Raw genomic sequence first — 19126 nt, 5'->3', positions numbered from 1 at the left:
AATTCCTCTTGAAAATATGTATGAAATTGAAGTTGTTTGATTTAACTGTTGTTTAATCCAATTGATCTTGAAAGTATTACTGAGAGCTGAGAAAACAAGAAAGTTAAGCCCATCATGTTTGTATGTACAGTAATGGATTCTGTTTTTCCAGATAAAATGATACAGTATATTATCACTTGTCCTGTTTGTTTGTTTATGTCAAGAGATAAAGTGAGTTGTGGTATTCCCTCTGCTTTCTAACACACCCCTTAACCCTTATCTATGATTGAATTAAAGTCCAATGGACATCTGGAATAATTTCACCTTATAAATGGTGATTCCAAAATATGTGACCAAGTTCTTAACAGGAACACCACATGTGGAGGTACATGTAGTATCTCATTGTCATTGATGGAGATGCCTTCAAAAAGGTTGGTTTCTACAAAGTCAGACAGCAGTTGAGCACAGAGGGAAAAAAACAGGTGTGGGGAAATTTGTGGGTCCTAATCCTTTAGTGCTCAACACAAGGAAGCAGCTCAGTCATCCAAACTTAAACCTGCGAACAGAAACAAGTGGGTTTGAGTGAGTTTACTCAGGATTGCTCAAAGGCATCTTGAGTGATGAGCAAATTTGTGATTTGTGCTTTGGTAAACTTATTCCTAATCATGGCATGAAGACATGTATCAAGATTTATGGTGATTGGACAAATGGGTAATGAGGTATGATTAATATTCGCTAAGCTCCGCCCTTTCTGAAGACATTTTAGTTGACAGCGGCCATGTTTTTTGACTGATCATGCTCATATATAATTGCAATGTGTATCTCAGTCGCCCAGGCTGCTTTGATGTTGATGAAGACAAAAGAAATCTACTAATTTTACTGTTTTTCATATAATGCAAACAGTGGCCTTTGTTATCACAGAGGCTTTTTAAAGTATGTTGACTTGTAGGTTTGAGTTTATAGGACTTGCAGTGGGGTGGGGCCAGTCATTCAACTTTCTGACTGTTAATCATTGCGCCACTATCAGGCTGATTGGATTATATTTTTTGTGAAGCATTTGTACATCATATCTGGTTATGTTGCCGGTTTTCAAGTCTCTGGCTTGTTAGAAGCTCACTGCAAACAGACCCAATGATTGATGCATAGGCCACACTCGCATTCAATCAATATGGCACTTCAGATTGTGTCTGGAGCACATTTGACAGTGCCAAGATGCTAGCTGTTAAAACTAAAAGTAAATAAAGCTGTCATCACAAAGCATTAGTTATTGACATTTAATAAACAGAGAATTCATAATAATCACTCAAAATCAACAAAGGGAGGCGAGTAGAAACAACTGTTTATGGCTTCTCTCTGTGGATTGCTACACTTGGGGGAAAGATGGAATTAAGGTTGAAAATTATATTTACAATCATAAATGGGTGAGTAGGCTAAGAAAGTAAACTAAGTGATGTATCCTTTCTGTCTGTCTATCGATCTCTTCTGCTGTGTTTAAACACAGTATTGTACAGTATGTAACTTCTGCTGCTAGGGGTCTCTAAATCAAAACACTAACAGAAGACAGTCTGATGCTGTGAAGTATCATGGCATCATGGGCGTTGTCTTCACCATCATGGCTGTCAGCTTTCTTTCAATTTGGATTCCTCCAGTGTTGTTCAGGAGGTTTTTCCTGACACTGAATTATCCACAGAGGTCTCCTCCTCTCCAAAACAAACAGACCAGGTGATTCTAACCAGTAAAACACTAAAGTTTCACATTAAAAATCAGTATTTTGCCGATGCTGAAGCTGAAGTGTCTAATGTTTGCCTTGGTTTTTTTCTGATAACTCAAGATCCAGATGTCCAATATCTACAATCCTCCGTCCAGTTAAACTACATAGTTGAAAACGATCGAGATGTAAAAAGTCTTAAATAAAAAATGTGGCATAAAACTGGATAAAAAGTCAATTAGGACATTCTGATGGGCAACAAGGACGCCACCGCATGCGAACAAGGGGATATGACAAATGACCAATGAAATGGACCATGATTAAAGTCATGTGTTTCTTTAGGTTTGAAAAGCTGGACACATTTAGGATAATGTAAGAACACAACTCAACATAGGTCTAGTTGTATTTAGGCATTTTAATATGAAAAAGTTAAATATTATAGATTTATTGTTTAGTATATGTGCAGATCTGCTAAATTATGTTCTGCCATAACAGCTAATCTTTCCCTTTACATGAGATACCAAACACAACATTAAATCATATAATAATAACAATGATAATGATAATGATAAAGTTATTATTACTGTTGTTGTTGTTGTTGTTGTTGTTGTTGTTATTACTTGTGGACTATGTACTGGGACAGCCCCCAGTACTCCTGGACTGGACAGTTGGATTCAGTCAATTCAGCCGTTACGGGAACAGTCAGGAGGCGCTTGTTATTTACACCGGGACTCGCGGTTTCACAAACGGGCTTAGCTGCTAAAATCAAGGTATGGAAAGCATGACGGAAACCGACTCCGCCTGCTCGGGAGAATTTCGGCATAAGTCGGTCAAGCCTGCAAGCGAACCCAAAAGTTGAAGTTGAAAGACGCATTGCGTCGAGCTACGCCATTGGCTGGTGGCACATATCGTAAAATTTTCAATGAGCCGCCATATTAGGAAGCCAAACCCCTCTTTCATTCGGACAAGAAAGGACAGAACACACTTCCAGTGTAGTTTTCGGAAGTGCCGGTTATCTTCGAGCTCGCAAATCTAAACCGTTCCGTCAGTGCGAGCAGTTTCCCGGTTCCGCTCAGTTTCCGTCTCTCACTCCGGTAAATCTCCGACATGGCGACCGCGGCTGCTACTCCGACCGGCCAGAGAAGCACGTGTGGCGGCGGCACCCCGCTCAGCCCGACCCGGATCACCAGACTGCAGGAGAAGCAGCAGCTCCGGGACCTCAACGACCGCCTGGCCACCTATATCGACAAAGTCCGGAGTTTGGAGTCTGAAAACGACGTGCTCCACCTGCAAATTAGCGAGAAGGAGGAGGTGAGGAGCCGGGAGATCACCGGACTGAAAGCGCTGTATGAGACCGAGCTAGCGGACGCCAGGAGGTCTCTGGACGACTCCTCCAAGGAGCGGGCCTGGCTGCAGATCGAGCTCGGAAAGACCAAGTCCGAGCATGAGCAGCTTATACAGAAGTAAGTCTCCAACAGTTTGATTGTGACATACAGTCTTACACGCACAGGACATCCTTATGATTAGCTGAAGTCTGAACTGACTTTGATTTTGGAGCCATTTTTACAACACGACGCACGGAAGTTCATCCCGGGGATTACGTTTTCTCCTCCGGTGGGGGCGTTACTCAACCTGCATTCATTATTTGTATTTGATAAGCATTTATGATTTTATTGTCTTTGGTTATTTATGTGGCTCAGTAGAGGGCACTCGGGTTGAATGTAGGTAGGGATAACATTTTTATTTTATTTAAAAATAATAAACAATACTGGCCTTTACCCACCCACCATTGTCTGTGTTGCTGAAAGGAAATAACTGTCAGTCTTTTACATTTGTAACTGCCAAATCCCAACCATGGCTAGTCCAAAATAAATGAAAGGTCGGATAGATTGACTGACTAAAAGGAAAACACAGTTTATTAATTGAAACGTACTTGTGGTTTAATTATACTGGCACTGGACTCATGGTGCCTTCAGGGTCCAACGTCAGGATCTGTTCAGAACAAAAGACTCAAACACCGGCGCAGACCTGAAGTGCTTTCATGACAAAAACGACAAAAATAGCTGAAAAAAGGTTTTAAAATAGTTCTTCGGGTTTTGCTCTGATTGAAGTGGCTCACAGAAATGCTGTGTGTTGAGGAGGAAACGAATCAGACATGTAAAAGATATGATATTGATATCCTAATTGTGTTTATTGAATGTTGGGATTTGTAGTCATGTTTGTATGGCTAGCAGTCGTGTATTTACAAACATGAGTGTGTTCTGTGTGTTCCCATATATTCCTGAGAACCTGACAGCAGCTGTTACTCACAGCTGTTAAAGTTCGTCAATAGACTGTGTAGTGAATGTGTGGTGATTCTTGTGAATTAACTGAATTAAAATGTTACAAATGTGTAAAAAAAGTTTTTCTCCTATTATTCCCAGAGATGTTTTTTAATAGTTGTAGATGGTTGTGTCCATCTTCAGTTTGTGGAATGGAGAAACACTGAATTTGGACTTTGCATTTAATGTGGCTCAAAGCGTCCCAGGCCACCTGTGTAGCTGGTGTTACTTGTACTGTAATTTGACCATGGTTCATTATGGTTGCATTTTCACCTGTCAGCATATCCAGGCTGAGTTTATGTCAGGGTGTAAGGGGTCAAAGTTTTTCTTGAAGTATCTGCAGAACAGTGACTAAACATAAAATGACTGTATATGTTTGTGAGACATGCCAGTGATGAATCAAAGAATTGATTCATCGCTGTTAATGATTTATTTGATTTGAGAATATATTAATCAACAAGACTAAGAAGTGGTTTAACTGTGAGAAAATGTTCTGTGGTGTTGCTGTAGTACTCGGTTGACTCTCACTGTTGTCACGTGTTGTCTGATCGCCCATGAGGGTCGGACAGTTATACAATGAATGCACCTCCTTGTTGTCCCAGGAAGGACTCGGTGTCTGCGTGGCTCTCGCTGTGGCAGTCGTGTGGATGAACACTGCGGCTTTTAGCCGTGAGTCTTGGTTCAGCTAGCTGTCAGAGGCTCGTGCTAATCTTCAGCAGAGGCAGTGAGCAGCTGCTCGGTTAATGCCGGCAGGGAGCTGAGCGCTGGACAGCAGAGTGCACCGCTGTAGTCTGATTAAACATGCTTTGGACATAATCAACACAGAAGTAATGACCTGTATAAATGACACCCCCCTGCTTTGGGTATAGATGCATTTACTGGTGGCTGTAAATCTTAAAACATTTCCTGGACTGATGAAGTGGACTGGATGGTACTTGTGTGTCTCTGGGACACCTGTCCCAGCTCAGCAGGTGTTTCCAACAGCTGCACCAACGTTAGATACAGCCAACAATGCACAAGTCACTCCCTTCGTGCAGACGAGGAACACCACTACAGCTGGAGTCAGTTGTGGGGGGGGCTGGGGGTGGCGGCTGGGGAAAACTATTTAATGTTTATTCAACTACTAACACTGTTGTTGCCTGTTGAAACTGTGGCTGTCATTGGTTTAGTTTAGTCAGTACTGAGCTCACAGTCGATGTGATGTCAGGGTTGGGGTCTCGACGCCGCTCATCCAAAAAGTTCAGTTGCTCTTTCTCGGGTCCTCAGCAAACACACCCACCGAGTGTGAAGTCAGCTGGATGAGCGGGTGTCAGGCTGTCATTTCCTTACAGGTTATTTTTCCTGTTGAAGCCTACAATGGACAGACTTTTAATTGCTACACACGTCCAACAGGTCCAGTCTTGTCTGATGTTTGTTCTCTGGAAGTTGTGCAGCATTGTTTGTTTAAAACTCAGTTTTTCTTGGCCAGTCATTGAGTGTTGTGAAATGAGGAGTTGAAGCTCAGCGATTTTAAATGAAGTCATTATTTTGAATTGTTAAATTTGATCAAAGTAAGTTGGTGTTTAATCTGTTCTTCAAATTCCTAATCTGCCCTGGTTGTTGTGGTCAATGCAGGTCAGTGGTTAAAAAGCGTTTTCACATCATAAACTATTGATTTTAGACCTCGTCTACTATCAATTAAGGACATTTCTTAAAGTTTCCAAGTGATTTCTTCAATGTGCTGATTTTGTCTGATTATTATAATTATTAGTTGGTTGTGAAACGTACCATCAGTTATTTAAACCGATCACTTCATCAGTAGTAAAGAGTAACCACATTAGGCCTGTCTTTAACTGTCTTCTTAATGTGCCTGTAGTAAAAGCTTCTGGTTCATTTTGAAGTCATAAAGTGTCTAAAATATTTTCTGAATAACCTACACTTTTCCCTGCGGTGTTGTAACACAACAGGCTCAACAGGAGGAGCTGGTTTTTGAGTTTAGTACTAATCGGATGCTTTCTGATGAAGCTGCATGATAACTTACTTTCTTTAGAAAAGCATGTCAGGTATGGTCTTAGGGAGACTGTTCCTGTGGAGGCAGAGCCCACAGGCTGTTTCTCAGTAAAATGTGAGGAAGCAGACATACCACACTACATTCCTCTCATAGTTTATCCACTTCACTGGCAGCCCCACTCACCCATCACAGCCCAGAGGCAGACCATATGAAAATAACTGGCCTCTGTCTCAGCAGAGCTGCTCCAGCCAATGGTCACACAGTGAACCGGCTCAGGGCTGGGAAACGGAAGTCCTACGTTTTTTGTTTTTTAATGTGAAACGTGTGGCTCATCTACACTGAGCAAAAAGGCAACACTTTCTTTGCTCACATTTTTCATGAGTTGAAACAAAAGAAAATACTTTTCTAACCACACAAATGTGGTTAAACATATATTAGAGAATTTCTCCTTTGCCAGGATCATCCATCCACCTGACAGGTGTGACATATCCAGATGCTGATTGCACAGCACGATTACTGCACAGGTGTGTTTGAAAAAAAGACATTTATTACGTACTGAACTGTTTGGCTACAGATGTGCATTATTTTTAGGCCATGGCGGCAGATGAATGGCACCACAATGGGCCTCAGGATCTCCTCACATATTTTTATATATATATATATATATATATATATATATATACATATACATCACACACACACACACACACACACACACACACACACAGTATTTTTATATATATATATATATATATATATATATAAATACTGTGTGTGTGTGTGTGTGTGTGTGTGTGTGTGTGTTTTGTGTTCATAGAAAAAGTCTTAAGTCTTTTACTACATCTAATAAAAAATGGGAGTTGAAAACAACAAGTGTTAAGTTTATATTTTGGTTCATTATTTATTTGTATATTTTTTAATATCAAAGTATTCAGAAAATAAAAGGCATTTATTTGCATTTTTATTTACATGACGTCTAAGAAGCTGCTGTGTTTCTCCTCCTGTCTGATGACACTCTGTGGCCACCAGAGGGCCCCACCGACTGTAAACTGGGCTGATCACAGTCCACATGTGTCAGATCTGTAGTAGGATATGCAGGTGTGGCTTAAGCTAGTGTTATACTTTTCACATTCATGTATAGAGGGTCTGCATGAGTTTAATGTGTGTTTCTGAGGTGAGACCATGTGGCAACCCACTGTGACTTCACCCATTGGTTTGTGAGCTGCTGTTTTGAAGCCTTGAGTTTGTAATTTTTTTTTAAACCAGAAGAAAACATATTTGGACGAGAAGGTGGAGCTGAGGAGTGAGGGGTGGATCTGACCTGCTCTGTCCTGTCAGGCAGGTTGCCGTGTGTACTACAGTCTGTCAATCACACAGTAGCCCCACCGTAATGCATACCCTGCTTTATTATCTATTTTCCTCTAAATGGACCATATTTAAAAAAAATTAACATCATGTTGTATTGAAGGAGACTTGAAACTAGAGACTGAGACCATAAACTCATCAGGAAAACGTTTACTGAGGTAATAAATGAAGTGAGAAGTAGAGATATTTTCACATAGATTTCAATACAATCAGACTTGTTTTTTGCCTCCTGATGGTCACTGGCTTCATTTTTACAACTTGGAGTCTACATCCATTTTTATGTACAGTCCATGGGTGAGGCACAGGTTGAGACAACCTCAGGCAAAAAACATGAAAAAACTCAACAACCCAACAAACTCTAGAGGTTTGATTCATTTACATGAACCGACTCAACATGAGCTCATCAGTGACTCAGACTGTCCAGCTAATTAACAGTAAAACACTTGACATGGTTAACGAAGTGAATGTGTTTGACACACAAAGTGCACATGTACTGGTCGGACACTGAGAGCCAATCAGCTGTAAGATTCTGCTTCATCTCCACTAAAACACCAGGCTGATGTGTGAAATAAACTGACAAAGACCAAAAAAAAAGTAAACTAAACAAAACATTTTCTCTATAATTTTGGTTTATTTTAGTTTTGTTAACATACAATACAGTTTCAGTTAGTTAATGTTTTTTTTTTTCTTCTATAAAGCTTCATTTTTATTTCAGTTAATGAAAATATTTTTTCACATCTAGTTTTTGTTATTTAATAACGTTACTGTGGACAACCATTCACCCTCTAGTTTGTTCTGTCAGCAGGCACTTCTCTGTGCCAGTCCACAACCACTACTACAAGGGCACCGACTGTGCACACACTCCTCCAAGTGGACTAGAACGACGTGTAATAACAACTATGTGTCTGTGTGTGCATCTGCAAGGAAGCACAATTGAGGCCTGAAGTCCTCAGTAACAGTGTTTGGGTTTTAACTCTCACCAGCAGTTGCCACCATCACACACCGTCATCCACATACACTCACCACACCTTATCCTCCTCCTCCTTCCAGCTACAACAAGAGGGACTCGGAGGCAGCAGGAGCTCAGGCCAGGCTGAAGGACTTGGAGGCTCAGCTGAACTCTAAAGACGCCCTGCTGGCCACAGCACTGTCTGAGAAGACGGGCCTGGAGGCCAGACTGGCAGACCTGCAAGAGCAGCTGCAGGAGGTACAGCACTGCTGTCACATGACACGATGAGGCTTTTGAATGCAGACAGATTGATTGTGCTTATTAAACCAAACACACATTGTAAATATTGTTCTTTGTGCTGGCTTGTCAGGTCTTGGTAGTGTGGCTGGTTTTTCTCTTGACTGCTCTTCTGGGTCATTTTCCACTCATCTAGACTTATCTTCAAAGCACTTCCTGTTTTGTGTGTGTTATCAGCTGGATTCGGGTCTTGCTCAGGCCAAGAAGCACCTTTCAGATGAGATGCTCCTGCGTATCGACTTGGAAAACCGCTGCCAGAGTCTGACGGAGGACATGGACTTCCGTAAGAGCATGCATGAGGAGGTAAGTAGACGAGACTCTGGAGCTGAGGGTCAGAGCTGACAAATCACAATCAGAAGAAAAGTAAAGGTTTAATTTACGTTGTCTTTTCTGCCTGTTCTTTACCATTTGTTACTAATACTACAGATAAAAATGATTAAACAACTATCTGACTTGTATAACAACAATATCCAGTCTCAGTAATTCCCACAGATCAATCACGAAATCTGTGTGAAATTTGTCTGAAACCAGTATGTCAATCAAAAAGACATTTTTACAATTAATCACTCAGAGTGAATTTCTCTGTGAACTATGACCCAAAGTCCATTCACATAGAGAGAGTGGTATAATGAAGCAGTTGACTCCACCACTTTCCTTCAACGTGTTTATATGAAAGGTAGAGAAACTTGTGCTAATACAAAGTCCAGTCTGAGCTTCTATGTCTCTGAACTGAGTGGGAGGTGTCAAGAACACCTGTGTCTCAGACAGGTAAGTTGGTCATGTGGTTTCCACTCTGCAGACAGGTAGATGATGGTCCTGACCCCTGCCACATCTCAGGGCAACAGTCTCTGTCCTGTTGGGTGGGACATGTTTTTTGATCTGTGCTTTTCTTATTCATCATACAGCAACTATCATTTAACAACATCATTATCCTGAAGAGTTATTGTTGGGATTTATTAGAGCATCAGTCTAATAACACTGCAATAAATCCTCCTGTCATGAAGGTTATAATGTTCAGTTTTATTGAACAAGTGAAGGTTGTTGGTGCTGCTTTTATACAGAGGTGGTTCTGGTATTCAGGCTGCCGCATTGATATAAAGTGGGTGGACAGAATAATAGAAACACCCACTGATTCAGCTTGTCTGACACTTACAGGAACAGAATCAAGGAGCCACAACAGCAAAGTCATGATGATGTTGATCATGTATTCTATCAGTGCCACCCAACCACAGTTGACTTGAGTTAATTAGGACAGGACCAGCAGGGAGAACAGTGTCCGAGTGCTGACTGCGTGCTGTGCTACAGGAAGTGAAGGAGGCCCGGCAGCGGTACGAGACCCGGCTGGTGGAGGTCGACTCTGGACGGAAGGAGGAGTACGAATATAAACTGACCCAGGCCCTCACTGACATGAGGGCTCAGAACGAGGAGCAGATCAAGATATACAAGGACAACATGGAGAGCACCTACCTGACCAAGGTACACACACACACACGCACACCCACACACACACACACACACACTTGTACTTCTATCTTTGTGAGGACACTCATTGACATACCGTATTTTCCGCACTATAAGGTGCACTGGATTATAAGGCGCACTGTCAATGAATGGTCTATTTTCGAACTTTTTTCATATATAAAGCACACCGGACTATAAGGCGCATTAAGCGAAACAAAACAGTCAGATAAGTCAGTCAAACTTTATTAAACGCGTTCACAATAACTCTCAACATTGTTCAAACGTTAATGAGCGTATTCACAGTAACTCCCAACCTTGTTCAGTTGTAACACGTTAAAAAAAACACAGTCTGATACCGCTAAATCAAACGTTAGCGTATTCACAGTAACTCCTTATAGGTCCTTATACACACACACTGTAATATTATGGTGAAGCACAGTATGTATTACTCCACGATGCTCCTGACTACGATAGCCGTAATGCTGCAAGCGGTGCGGCTTTGTAGTTCACCAAAGTCGTACTAAAACATTTTGACAGAGCGCCGTGTACCACACAAAATCGCTTCGAGGTCAGTAAGCACAACCAGAATTAATCCATATATAAGGCGCTCCGGATTATAAGGCGCACTGTCGTTTTTTGAGAAAATTAAAGGCTTTTAAGTGCGCCTTATAGTCCGGAAAATACGGTAATGCATTCCCTAGCCCCTTACCCTAACCTTAACCATCACAACTGAGTGCCTAACCCTAACCCTAACCTAAACCTAATTCTAACCTTAACTCTAAAACCAAGTCTTAACCCTCAAAATGTGATTTGAAGGTATCTCAAAAAGGGAGGACCGGCCAAAATGTCCTCACTTTCCCAAAATGTCCTCACTCTGTTAGTCAAATACTTTTTTTGGTCCTTACTATGTAGCAAGTACAAGTACACTATATTGTGTGTGTGTGTGTGTGTGTGTGTGTGTGTGTGTGTGTGTGTGTGTGTATTCTCATTCAAAGTATATTGTAATTTATGAGTCATGACAAACTATGTGTGAGGTGTGTAAGCAGATTTTATCAGACACCAGCCAACCAATCAGATTAGTAATTTCCATGCACATGGTATAAAGTGTGTATGTCTAAAGCATGTGGACAGTCAAACAATGCAGCTGTACTGTACAGCCTCCAGCTTTCTGCACATCTGTCCTCCAGATGTTTGAACCTGGCTGCAGGGATTTGGTCTGATTTGGCACAAAGAGCACAGTGAGGTCCAACACTGACACTGATGCTGGATGATAAGCCACGCCCCCCACAGTCAGTGTTTCACTTCATCCTGAAGGTGTTGGAGGGGTTGAGGTCAGAGGTCAGGGCTCAGTGCAGGCCGCTCAAGATTTTTCACACCAAACTGTGAGTCCAGCCACAACTGAGAGCACTACTCAGTGTTCATGATGACAGTTTTTCAGATACAAGGTTCTAAGATGGAAATGTGTCGGATGCAGCACTTTAATGTTGCTGATGTTTCTATTCCCACCTTTTGTTCTTCTTCTCATTGTCTTTATGTCACAATTTTATGTATTTTGCTCTTTGTCAGTGAATCCTTATAACATCTCAGAGCCTCTAAGCCCCTCCCCCAATGACACTTGGCTCTTTCACAATAAAAGTGAGAGTTTTTTCTTTCAGTGTCGCTTAGGAAAAGTTACAAACTCATATCTCATGTCTAGCTCACACTCAGGCCCTTTTCAGACCTGGTATTAACATCTGTCCTGAGTGATCCGATCATAAGTGGACAGCTCTAAGTTCAGGTGTGAAGATACCCAGGACACTTGAGATCTGATCACTCAGACCACATTGTGAGGTGGTCTGGGCCACATTCTTCTAGCAGTGTGAACGCAAATGCATCCTGGGCACACTGACGGCCGTCTACTCTGCTGACGCCCTCTGCCACAGTCTGATTAGTCCCAACACAGTTTCATAATGAACTGAAAATATTTCACTATTTCTAATAATAACGGAATAGGAATGGAAACCTCATTTCACTGTAGAGCTGTGGGCAGAACATTGATTTGCTCGACCCCTCCCTGCCCCACTCTCTCTCACTCACTCTATCACACACACACACACACACACTGCGTCTGATTGGCTAAAAACAACAATGCATACCTGTTTATTTGCATGTAAAGAGGAGAAGTGAGATCTGATCACATGTGGAGACGCATTTTAAAGCAGGTGTGAACTGACGCATTCAGAGCTGACCACTAGTGATTGAATCACCTGAGACGGATGTTAATGCAGGTCTGAACAGGACCTCAGACCATGACAAGGTTGGATTTCTCACACAAGTATGTGATGTGAACTGATGTAGATGACAGGAAAGATGTGGAGCATTACACTGCTGTCTAAAATATTTTGTTAATTTTTGTTTGAGTTTTTTTTTTTACTGTTACATGTGTGAAGCTGTAGTTTGATGCACTTTTTTTAAGCATCAGGCCATGTGTTCAAAAAAACAAAACATTGATTTTCATTTTGCTGTCTAGGCCAAGGATAATTTTTTTTTTAAATTTCACAACATTTTCTTTTTTCCTTTTACTGTTTTATTCTACTTCTTGGTAGAATAAAATGTGACTTTGTTGTTTGAACATGAAAAAGAAGAAACAAACATTGAGACAGGATCAGATGATGTGAAGGTGATTATTTGGCAGCAGTCAAACCATCAGAAAAACACAGGTGGTCAAACTGACACCATGATGAATTGTAATTACATTGAGTTATCCTCATGCACGGTGAGTAGCAATATGTTTTTTATAATCAAGTGAAACTGTAAGTAACACCAGAGGCCAAACAGCAGGTTACCAACTTGCTACATCAACATGCTAAACAACACGTAACTAACTTCCTGTATGTCAGGAAGTGATTGAGTCTGCTCGGTTCCTCTTTGCGAGTGTGATGAGAAGGAAACTGTGTTGATGCTGTTGACTCGAATCATCTGCGTGTTTGTCTCCAGCTGGAGGACCTGCGTCGTCTGTCTGAGATGAACGGAGCATCAGCCAACATGGCCCGAGAGGAGCTCAGAGAGTCCAGCCTGAGGATCGAGAGCCTGAGCGGGCAGCTGGCAGGACTGCAGAAAGAGGTGAGACATTTCATCCCACTCTTTAACTGTTTATGTTTTAGTCTCTGAAGCAGCAGTGACCTGAACAAAAACATCCAACTGAAGATAAGAGGCACTTCATCCTTCATCAGTTTAGTCATGTTGGGAGTTTTCAGATACTAAGAGCTTTACCTGTTGAAATGAAACATGATGTACATCCATTAAAGCTGAATCCACCTAAATCACACGTTTGGCAGCTTAATCAAGTTTGTTCAGCAGCTGATTCCTCACTCGCCTCAGTCACTGTGAAAGCAGCTGGATTACGTCTGTGACATGACAATCAGAAGGTCCCACAGGTCAAACTGGACATTGCTGTGCTGATAAACCTGTCGTTCAAACCAAAAACAGCAGCAGCGATGGAGCATCTCGCTTGATATGTAATACAGGAAGTCCAGCTCAAGTTGTTACAGCTCTGAAAAGTTTTCCAAACATAATATCCAGAAGAAAATGTTTATAGATGGGCTGCTTCAGACAAAATGCTGACTATCTCTGTTAAACTGTCTCTGTGAAAACAGTAAAAAAAAAACAAAACAGGAGACTGTTTCACACTTAAACAGTCTAATACCCAGCTTTTTTAAAATGCTGGGTACTCAGAAGTGTCACAAGATCTTTGTCACATCTCTGGATCAGATTTAACGTTTGCTTCAGTGACTGACAGAGAGTTTCCTCACATTTAAACTGACAATCACGTCCACTGTCTTCTTATTCAGTGATGCTTCAATGGGATTAGAGATCAAACCAAATCAAAATTTCACATCTCGATTATAGTGACCAAAGTGATCATGGTTATCAGTGTTATTGTGATACTCTTAAAATGTGTTGATTCACCAACCACCAAGTTTTATTTTAAAAACCACAAATAAAATTAGCAGCAATGTGCACACTCTGTTTGTGTACACATAAAAATAACTCTGCTGATACCTGATGCATATGAAAACCATATCAGATGTGATGAGGTAAAGGGTTTCTGTCCATTGAAACGTTTGAAACAGTGCTGAGTTTGTATTAACACATAATGCAGTAATGTTAACAGGGCAAACAAAAGCAGATCAAAATTAGGCTTCATGTTTAAATACCAGTATGACCAATTACACGTATCAAACAGAGGGACTTGGAAATAAAGACCTGACCCTAATAAAAGCCCGGCTCAAATACAGGCCTGATCTGCAGTCCAGGACCCACTCTCTCCCCTGATGTTGTAATAGAAACTGTTCTTTTTGAAAGAGCAACAGTTAATGGAAAAAGTTGACCAATAATGTAACTTAATCACTCAGTCAGGACATTGACAGATGTAGTGCTGGACTGTGGCCGGTCCAGCCAATAAAATATGATGATGCATCATTGTCACCTAACTCTCTGACGTCCTTGTCTACGCTCAGACCCGCGGGTGGCGTGATCGTATAGCAGAGCTGGAGGCAGCGTTGGCTCAGGAGAAAGACACAAGCCGCAAGCTGCTGGCAGACAAAGACCGTGAGGTGGCTGAGATCCAGGCCAAGATGCAGCAGCAGCTGAATGAATACGAACAGCTGCTGGATGTTAAACTGGCTCTGGACATGGAGATCAATGCCTACCGCAAGCTTCTGGAGGGAGAAGAAGAAAGGTGAGGACCCACAAGTAGTGACGACATCAGTTAAATCTCTGCTCCATTTCTGACACATAACACAGCTCACACATTGTAGATATAATGTATGATTATTAAATTAATGTGAAAGTATTTAAATCGAAAGTGTCGTCATAAAATCTGGTTTCACTCATCTTTTTCGTATTATGCATGAGTCAAAAGTTTCTAAAACAGGTCCACACATTCTGCCGTTAAAGTTTGTTTTTATAAATACCAGTTTTTCCCTGGGAGGTGTTGTACACACGTTTCAACTGTGGTCCAACTGTGGCGTTTCCTCCCCCAGACTGAACCTGTCTCCCAGTCCTTCATCCCGTGTCACGGTGTCCAGAGCCTCTTCCAGCAGCCGCAGCGTGCAAACCACTCGGGGAAAGAGGAAGCGCATTGATGTGGAAGAACAGGAAGCCAGCAGCTCGGTGTCCATCGCTCACTCTGCCTCCGCCACAGGACCCATCTGCATCAGTGAGATCGACACCGACGGCAAGTTCATTTGCCTCCACAACAGTGGAGACGAGGTGAGCTCCTGTTTGTAGATGCTGCGTGCATCTTTTATTCTTTTTATTTTGAGAGCTGGAGTGAATCAGACCTGTTTGTTTACTGTGTCAATGATTGTGCTTCTCAGGACCAGGCCATGGTGGGTTATGAGCTGATTAAGAAGACTGGAAACGCCACAGCCACCTACAAGTTCACACCCAAATATATCCTGAAGGCCGGCCAGAAAGTCATGGTGAGTTTGTCTCTCACTCTAATCGTTTTCAGCTGAGTGTGAAATTAGCACGCTTAAGAAAATCTAAATTCTTTAATTTTTTTTAAATTGACATTCAGCATCGATCTGATAATTCCATGAATAGAAAAGAAAGAAAGAAAACAATTTAAAATGGGTTGGGAGTGATCTTTTCTCTATAATAAAATTATTAATTTGAGAAAATAAAATCAGTATGTGGTAAATCGTTCCACTTTATGATTGACTAATCCTGTTATTATTAATTGTCTATCATAATTTCCACCCACACATTTAAAGTTGGGCTCTACTGTTAAAACCATTTTCTGGTAAGATTCTTTTTACCAGCCACCAGCAGAATATTCATTAAATATTTATCCTGAGGCACATCCAAAATATATCTTCTTTATTTCTAAAGGAATTTCACATTTAAAAATGTTTTGTAGGGCCTTGTGTATCTTTTTCCAATAGTCCCAGAAAATGTGCTAGTGGTTCTGATATCCACAGTTCCTCCAGCAAACAGGAAGATCATTATCATAGTGGGACTGAGAGGGTGACCAACCAAACTCCCTCCACTTCCTGCTACACTTCCATTGGTTCTTCCATAATGTTGTCTGCTCTTCCTCAGACTCAGTTCTTCAGTCCAACAGAGCTTATAGTGAAAACCTCATATCAAAGTCATTTTAAAATTTAATTCTAAATGTTTTTATAGAAAAGTAAATATCTGAAATAACAGAACCACTTTTTAAATAGGTCTAATCTGTAATATTTACAAAACATACAGCTTTAAATATAAATAGGATAATTATTGTGTGATTTAATTGTGAAATGAAAAAGGTTTGGTTACTTTAGTAACACAATGAGAGCTCCACAGAGTTTCATGCTTTGAAGTTCTACAGGTTTGAGATAAAGACAAAGATAAAGGTTTGATACAGAGACATCACAGAGAGAGAAGCAGTAGGTTGTTGCTCAGGCTGCTGTCTGAGTGTCAGCCAGTGCAACTTCCTTAATGCAGTTTCACTTTAAAATTAAACGTGATGTATGAAAGAGGCTTTCTGTCTGGTAAAAAGAATCTCACCAGGAAATGGTTATCACAGCAGAGCCCAGCTTTAAATACATGCATGAATTATGATCGACATTTATAGAATGGAGAAGATAACAGCTTTTATCAATCACAAATTGGAATGATTTATAGCATCACCACCATCAAACCAAAAATATGAACTATGATCTGATTCTTGAACTTTGAGTAAAATCCCAGTGGACACACTTTGATAGTGAGGACATAATTCATGCTGTTTGTCTCTGAATCTGGATTCTGTGTTGAATATGAGGACGGCTGTTTGTGTGCAGGTGTGGGCGTCTGATGCTGGTGTGAGCTCAAAACCTCCCACAGACCTGGTCTGGAAGAACCAGTCCTCCTGGGGTTCAGGGGAGGACGTCCACGTGGTGCTGATGAACCCTCAGGGACAGGTGAGATCACACACTCACACACACACACATCCATTCACCATCTCCATCCCTGGACTTTGTCATCGACTGCTGGGTTTTGGTTGATTTGCCGTCACCACCTCGACCTTCATAGATTTGCCTCTGTCAGAGAAGCTGAAGCTGTTTATCAGCCAGATGTTTGTCAGGAATAAAGTTCCCTTGGATTATGTTCTTGATGGCTCCTGAGTTTTGAACCTGAATACACACTGACTCACGGGAGACTCGTGTCATTGTGGGGACAAAAATCAGGGTCCCCACAGATAGAGCAGCTGTTGTCAGGTGGAGACTTGATGCTAGGGTTAGAGTTTGGTTTTGGTTTGGGCAGCCAGTGGTCCACATGTGACCCCTGGTGGTCCACGAGTAAACGTGTTAAAATATCAAGTTTTAAATGTAATGATTCTCAAACTGTCTGAGTGCCCACAAAACCTGGTAGTGAGTAGTGTATCTGTGTTGTCTGACTGCGACACTGACTGTGACACTGCCTGCTCACAGAGCTACTCCAGTTTACAGTTTGTTTTATGATTCATGTTAAAAAGGATCAGTGTGACATGTGACAGGGAATGTGGATGAGGCTAACAGTTATCCTGCCCTGGGTGCATGCTTGCCACAGTACTACTGACGGAGTTGTTGTTTTGGTGATGCTCAGGGAGTTAGGTGGTCCATGAGTTTTATTTTAGTAGCTAAGTGATCCTTGGTCTGAAAACGTTTGAGAAACACTGGGTTAGAGAATACATTATGAAGATGAGCGGTCCTCACTGGGATACTGAAGTGTGTGTGTGTGTGTGTGTGTGTGTCTGGCAGGAGGTGGCAAAGAGAACCACGTCATACAAGACGGCAATAGAAGAAGAGCAAGGTGAGGATGAGGATGATAACGGAGTGGAGGCCATCGAGGAAGACCTCTTCCACCAGCAGGTGAGACCACCGGTCACATCATCAGCTCAGTACAGAGATTCTTCGGATTTAAGTCCAAACTACTAAATGTGCACACATTAGAAATGTTCATATCAACACTGTAGCTCCACATTTATGTGAAAACACTCTGTGGTGTGTTCTCGCCTGTGTTTTTATGGTACCACTGGTGTTTCTGTGCAGGGAGACCCTCGCGCTGCCAAAAGAGGCTGCTCCATCATGTGATCCTACTGCACCAACCACCACCACCACCACCTCCTCCTCCTCTTCTGAGCCCAGCCAGTCTGCTGCCAACTGTAATACTAGAACTATTTTTCTATCTTTTGTAGTGTATTTCAATAAAATGTTTGGATTTTATTTGATCTTTTTATTTCTCAGAAAAATATAAGACTGATGTTTGGTAGATGTATTTTTATCTGAAAAACCAAAATAACCTGGGTATTGAACAGAATTTGTATTTGTAGCTCAGAACCTTATTTCCCTTTATAAACTACGCAGCATGAAGCTGAACTCAAGGACAGACTGTGTCTTTAAGAAAACAATGAGTCATGTACTGTCATTTTTTTAAATAGATCTTAATTTTGTTATTTTTATTATCTTAATTTTATTGTTGAATTAAGGCCTTTAAATTACAGAAACAGTCACAGTGTGTGAGTCATTAGTTTAGGTCCTGGGCTGGTTCAGATCAGTTTCTCATATGATTTGGAGAGAAAATTAACACTGAAAGCACAAGTTTATAAAAACCTCTGCAGTAAGTAAAGTTCATGTAATAAATGACTTCCTCCAGTCAGTCTGGACCTTCAGTGTCAGCATCACGTGATATGGAAACGTCTGTATTCTTTAAGTATCTTTTTTTTAAAAAAACAACAAAAAACTGAAATACCATGATTGTATTTATAAGGAAGTCAGAGGACGGTTGACACTACAGCACATGGAGTCATTGTTCACCAGGGAATCTCATTTTTATATAAATGAAAACTTGTGCCATCAGGATAATTTTACAGACGTTATAATCACATTCTTTAATGTGGCGTCGTTTCTCTCTGCTGACTTTGAATAAGCATTGCACCACTAATTAAGAAGTATTGATTGTATTGACCTTAACTTTTGATATTTGAAGTGTTTGAAGTTCTTTTTGTGTTTGTGTATTACTATGCATGCTATGGCTGTAATCTTCATAGTTGAATGATTAAATGT

General features: G+C 41.2%; 1 protein-coding gene and 1 long non-coding RNA gene across 2 annotated transcripts; one reads left to right on the top strand and one right to left on the bottom strand.

Annotated features, from left to right (window-relative positions):
• The first annotated feature begins 2614 nt into the window (after window positions 1–2614).
• On the top strand, window positions 2615–18780 carry lmnb1 (lamin B1). Its single transcript, XM_071466566.1, has 11 exons — window positions 2615–3150; window positions 8414–8570; window positions 8787–8912; window positions 9915–10085; window positions 13047–13172; window positions 14570–14790; window positions 15095–15323; window positions 15431–15535; window positions 16883–17002; window positions 17822–17932; window positions 18113–18780. Exons 1-11 carry the CDS (start codon window positions 2795–2797, stop codon window positions 18152–18154), a joined length of 1764 nt encoding a protein of 587 aa, XP_071322667.1. The 5' UTR covers window positions 2615–2794; the 3' UTR covers window positions 18155–18780.
• On the bottom strand, window positions 12715–14574 carry LOC139611698 (uncharacterized). Its single transcript, XR_011686343.1, has 2 exons — window positions 13323–14574; window positions 12715–13232 (listed from the first exon to the last, which is right to left on the bottom strand). It is a non-coding gene; the product is annotated as an uncharacterized lncRNA (long non-coding RNA).
• Window positions 18781–19126: the final 346 nt, after the last annotated feature.

Source organism: Trachinotus anak, unplaced genomic scaffold (assembly GCF_046630095.1).
Source record: "Trachinotus anak isolate AG129_WGS33_773 ecotype Australia unplaced genomic scaffold, CSIRO_AGI_Tana_v1 ptg000028l, whole genome shotgun sequence".
Classification (NCBI taxonomy): Eukaryota; Metazoa; Chordata; class Actinopteri; order Carangiformes; family Carangidae; genus Trachinotus; species Trachinotus anak.
Note: the sequence above shows the minus strand (reverse complement) of the source record. Positions and strands in the feature narration are given on the sequence as shown.

What these genes read in the sequence shown, in the direction of transcription:
- lmnb1 (XM_071466566.1), top strand. Translation starts at nt 2,795, where the DNA reads ATGGCGACCGCGGCTGCTACTCCGACCGGCCAGAGAAGCACGTGTGGC. An exon ending in TGCAAGAGCAGCTGCAGGAG is followed by an intron (nt 8,571 to 8,786) that starts GTACAGCACTGC and finishes GTGTGTTATCAG; the next exon opens with CTGGATTCGGGTCTTGCTCA. An exon ending in AGGCCGGCCAGAAAGTCATG is followed by an intron (nt 15,536 to 16,882) that starts GTGAGTTTGTCT and finishes GTTTGTGTGCAG; the next exon opens with GTGTGGGCGTCTGATGCTGG.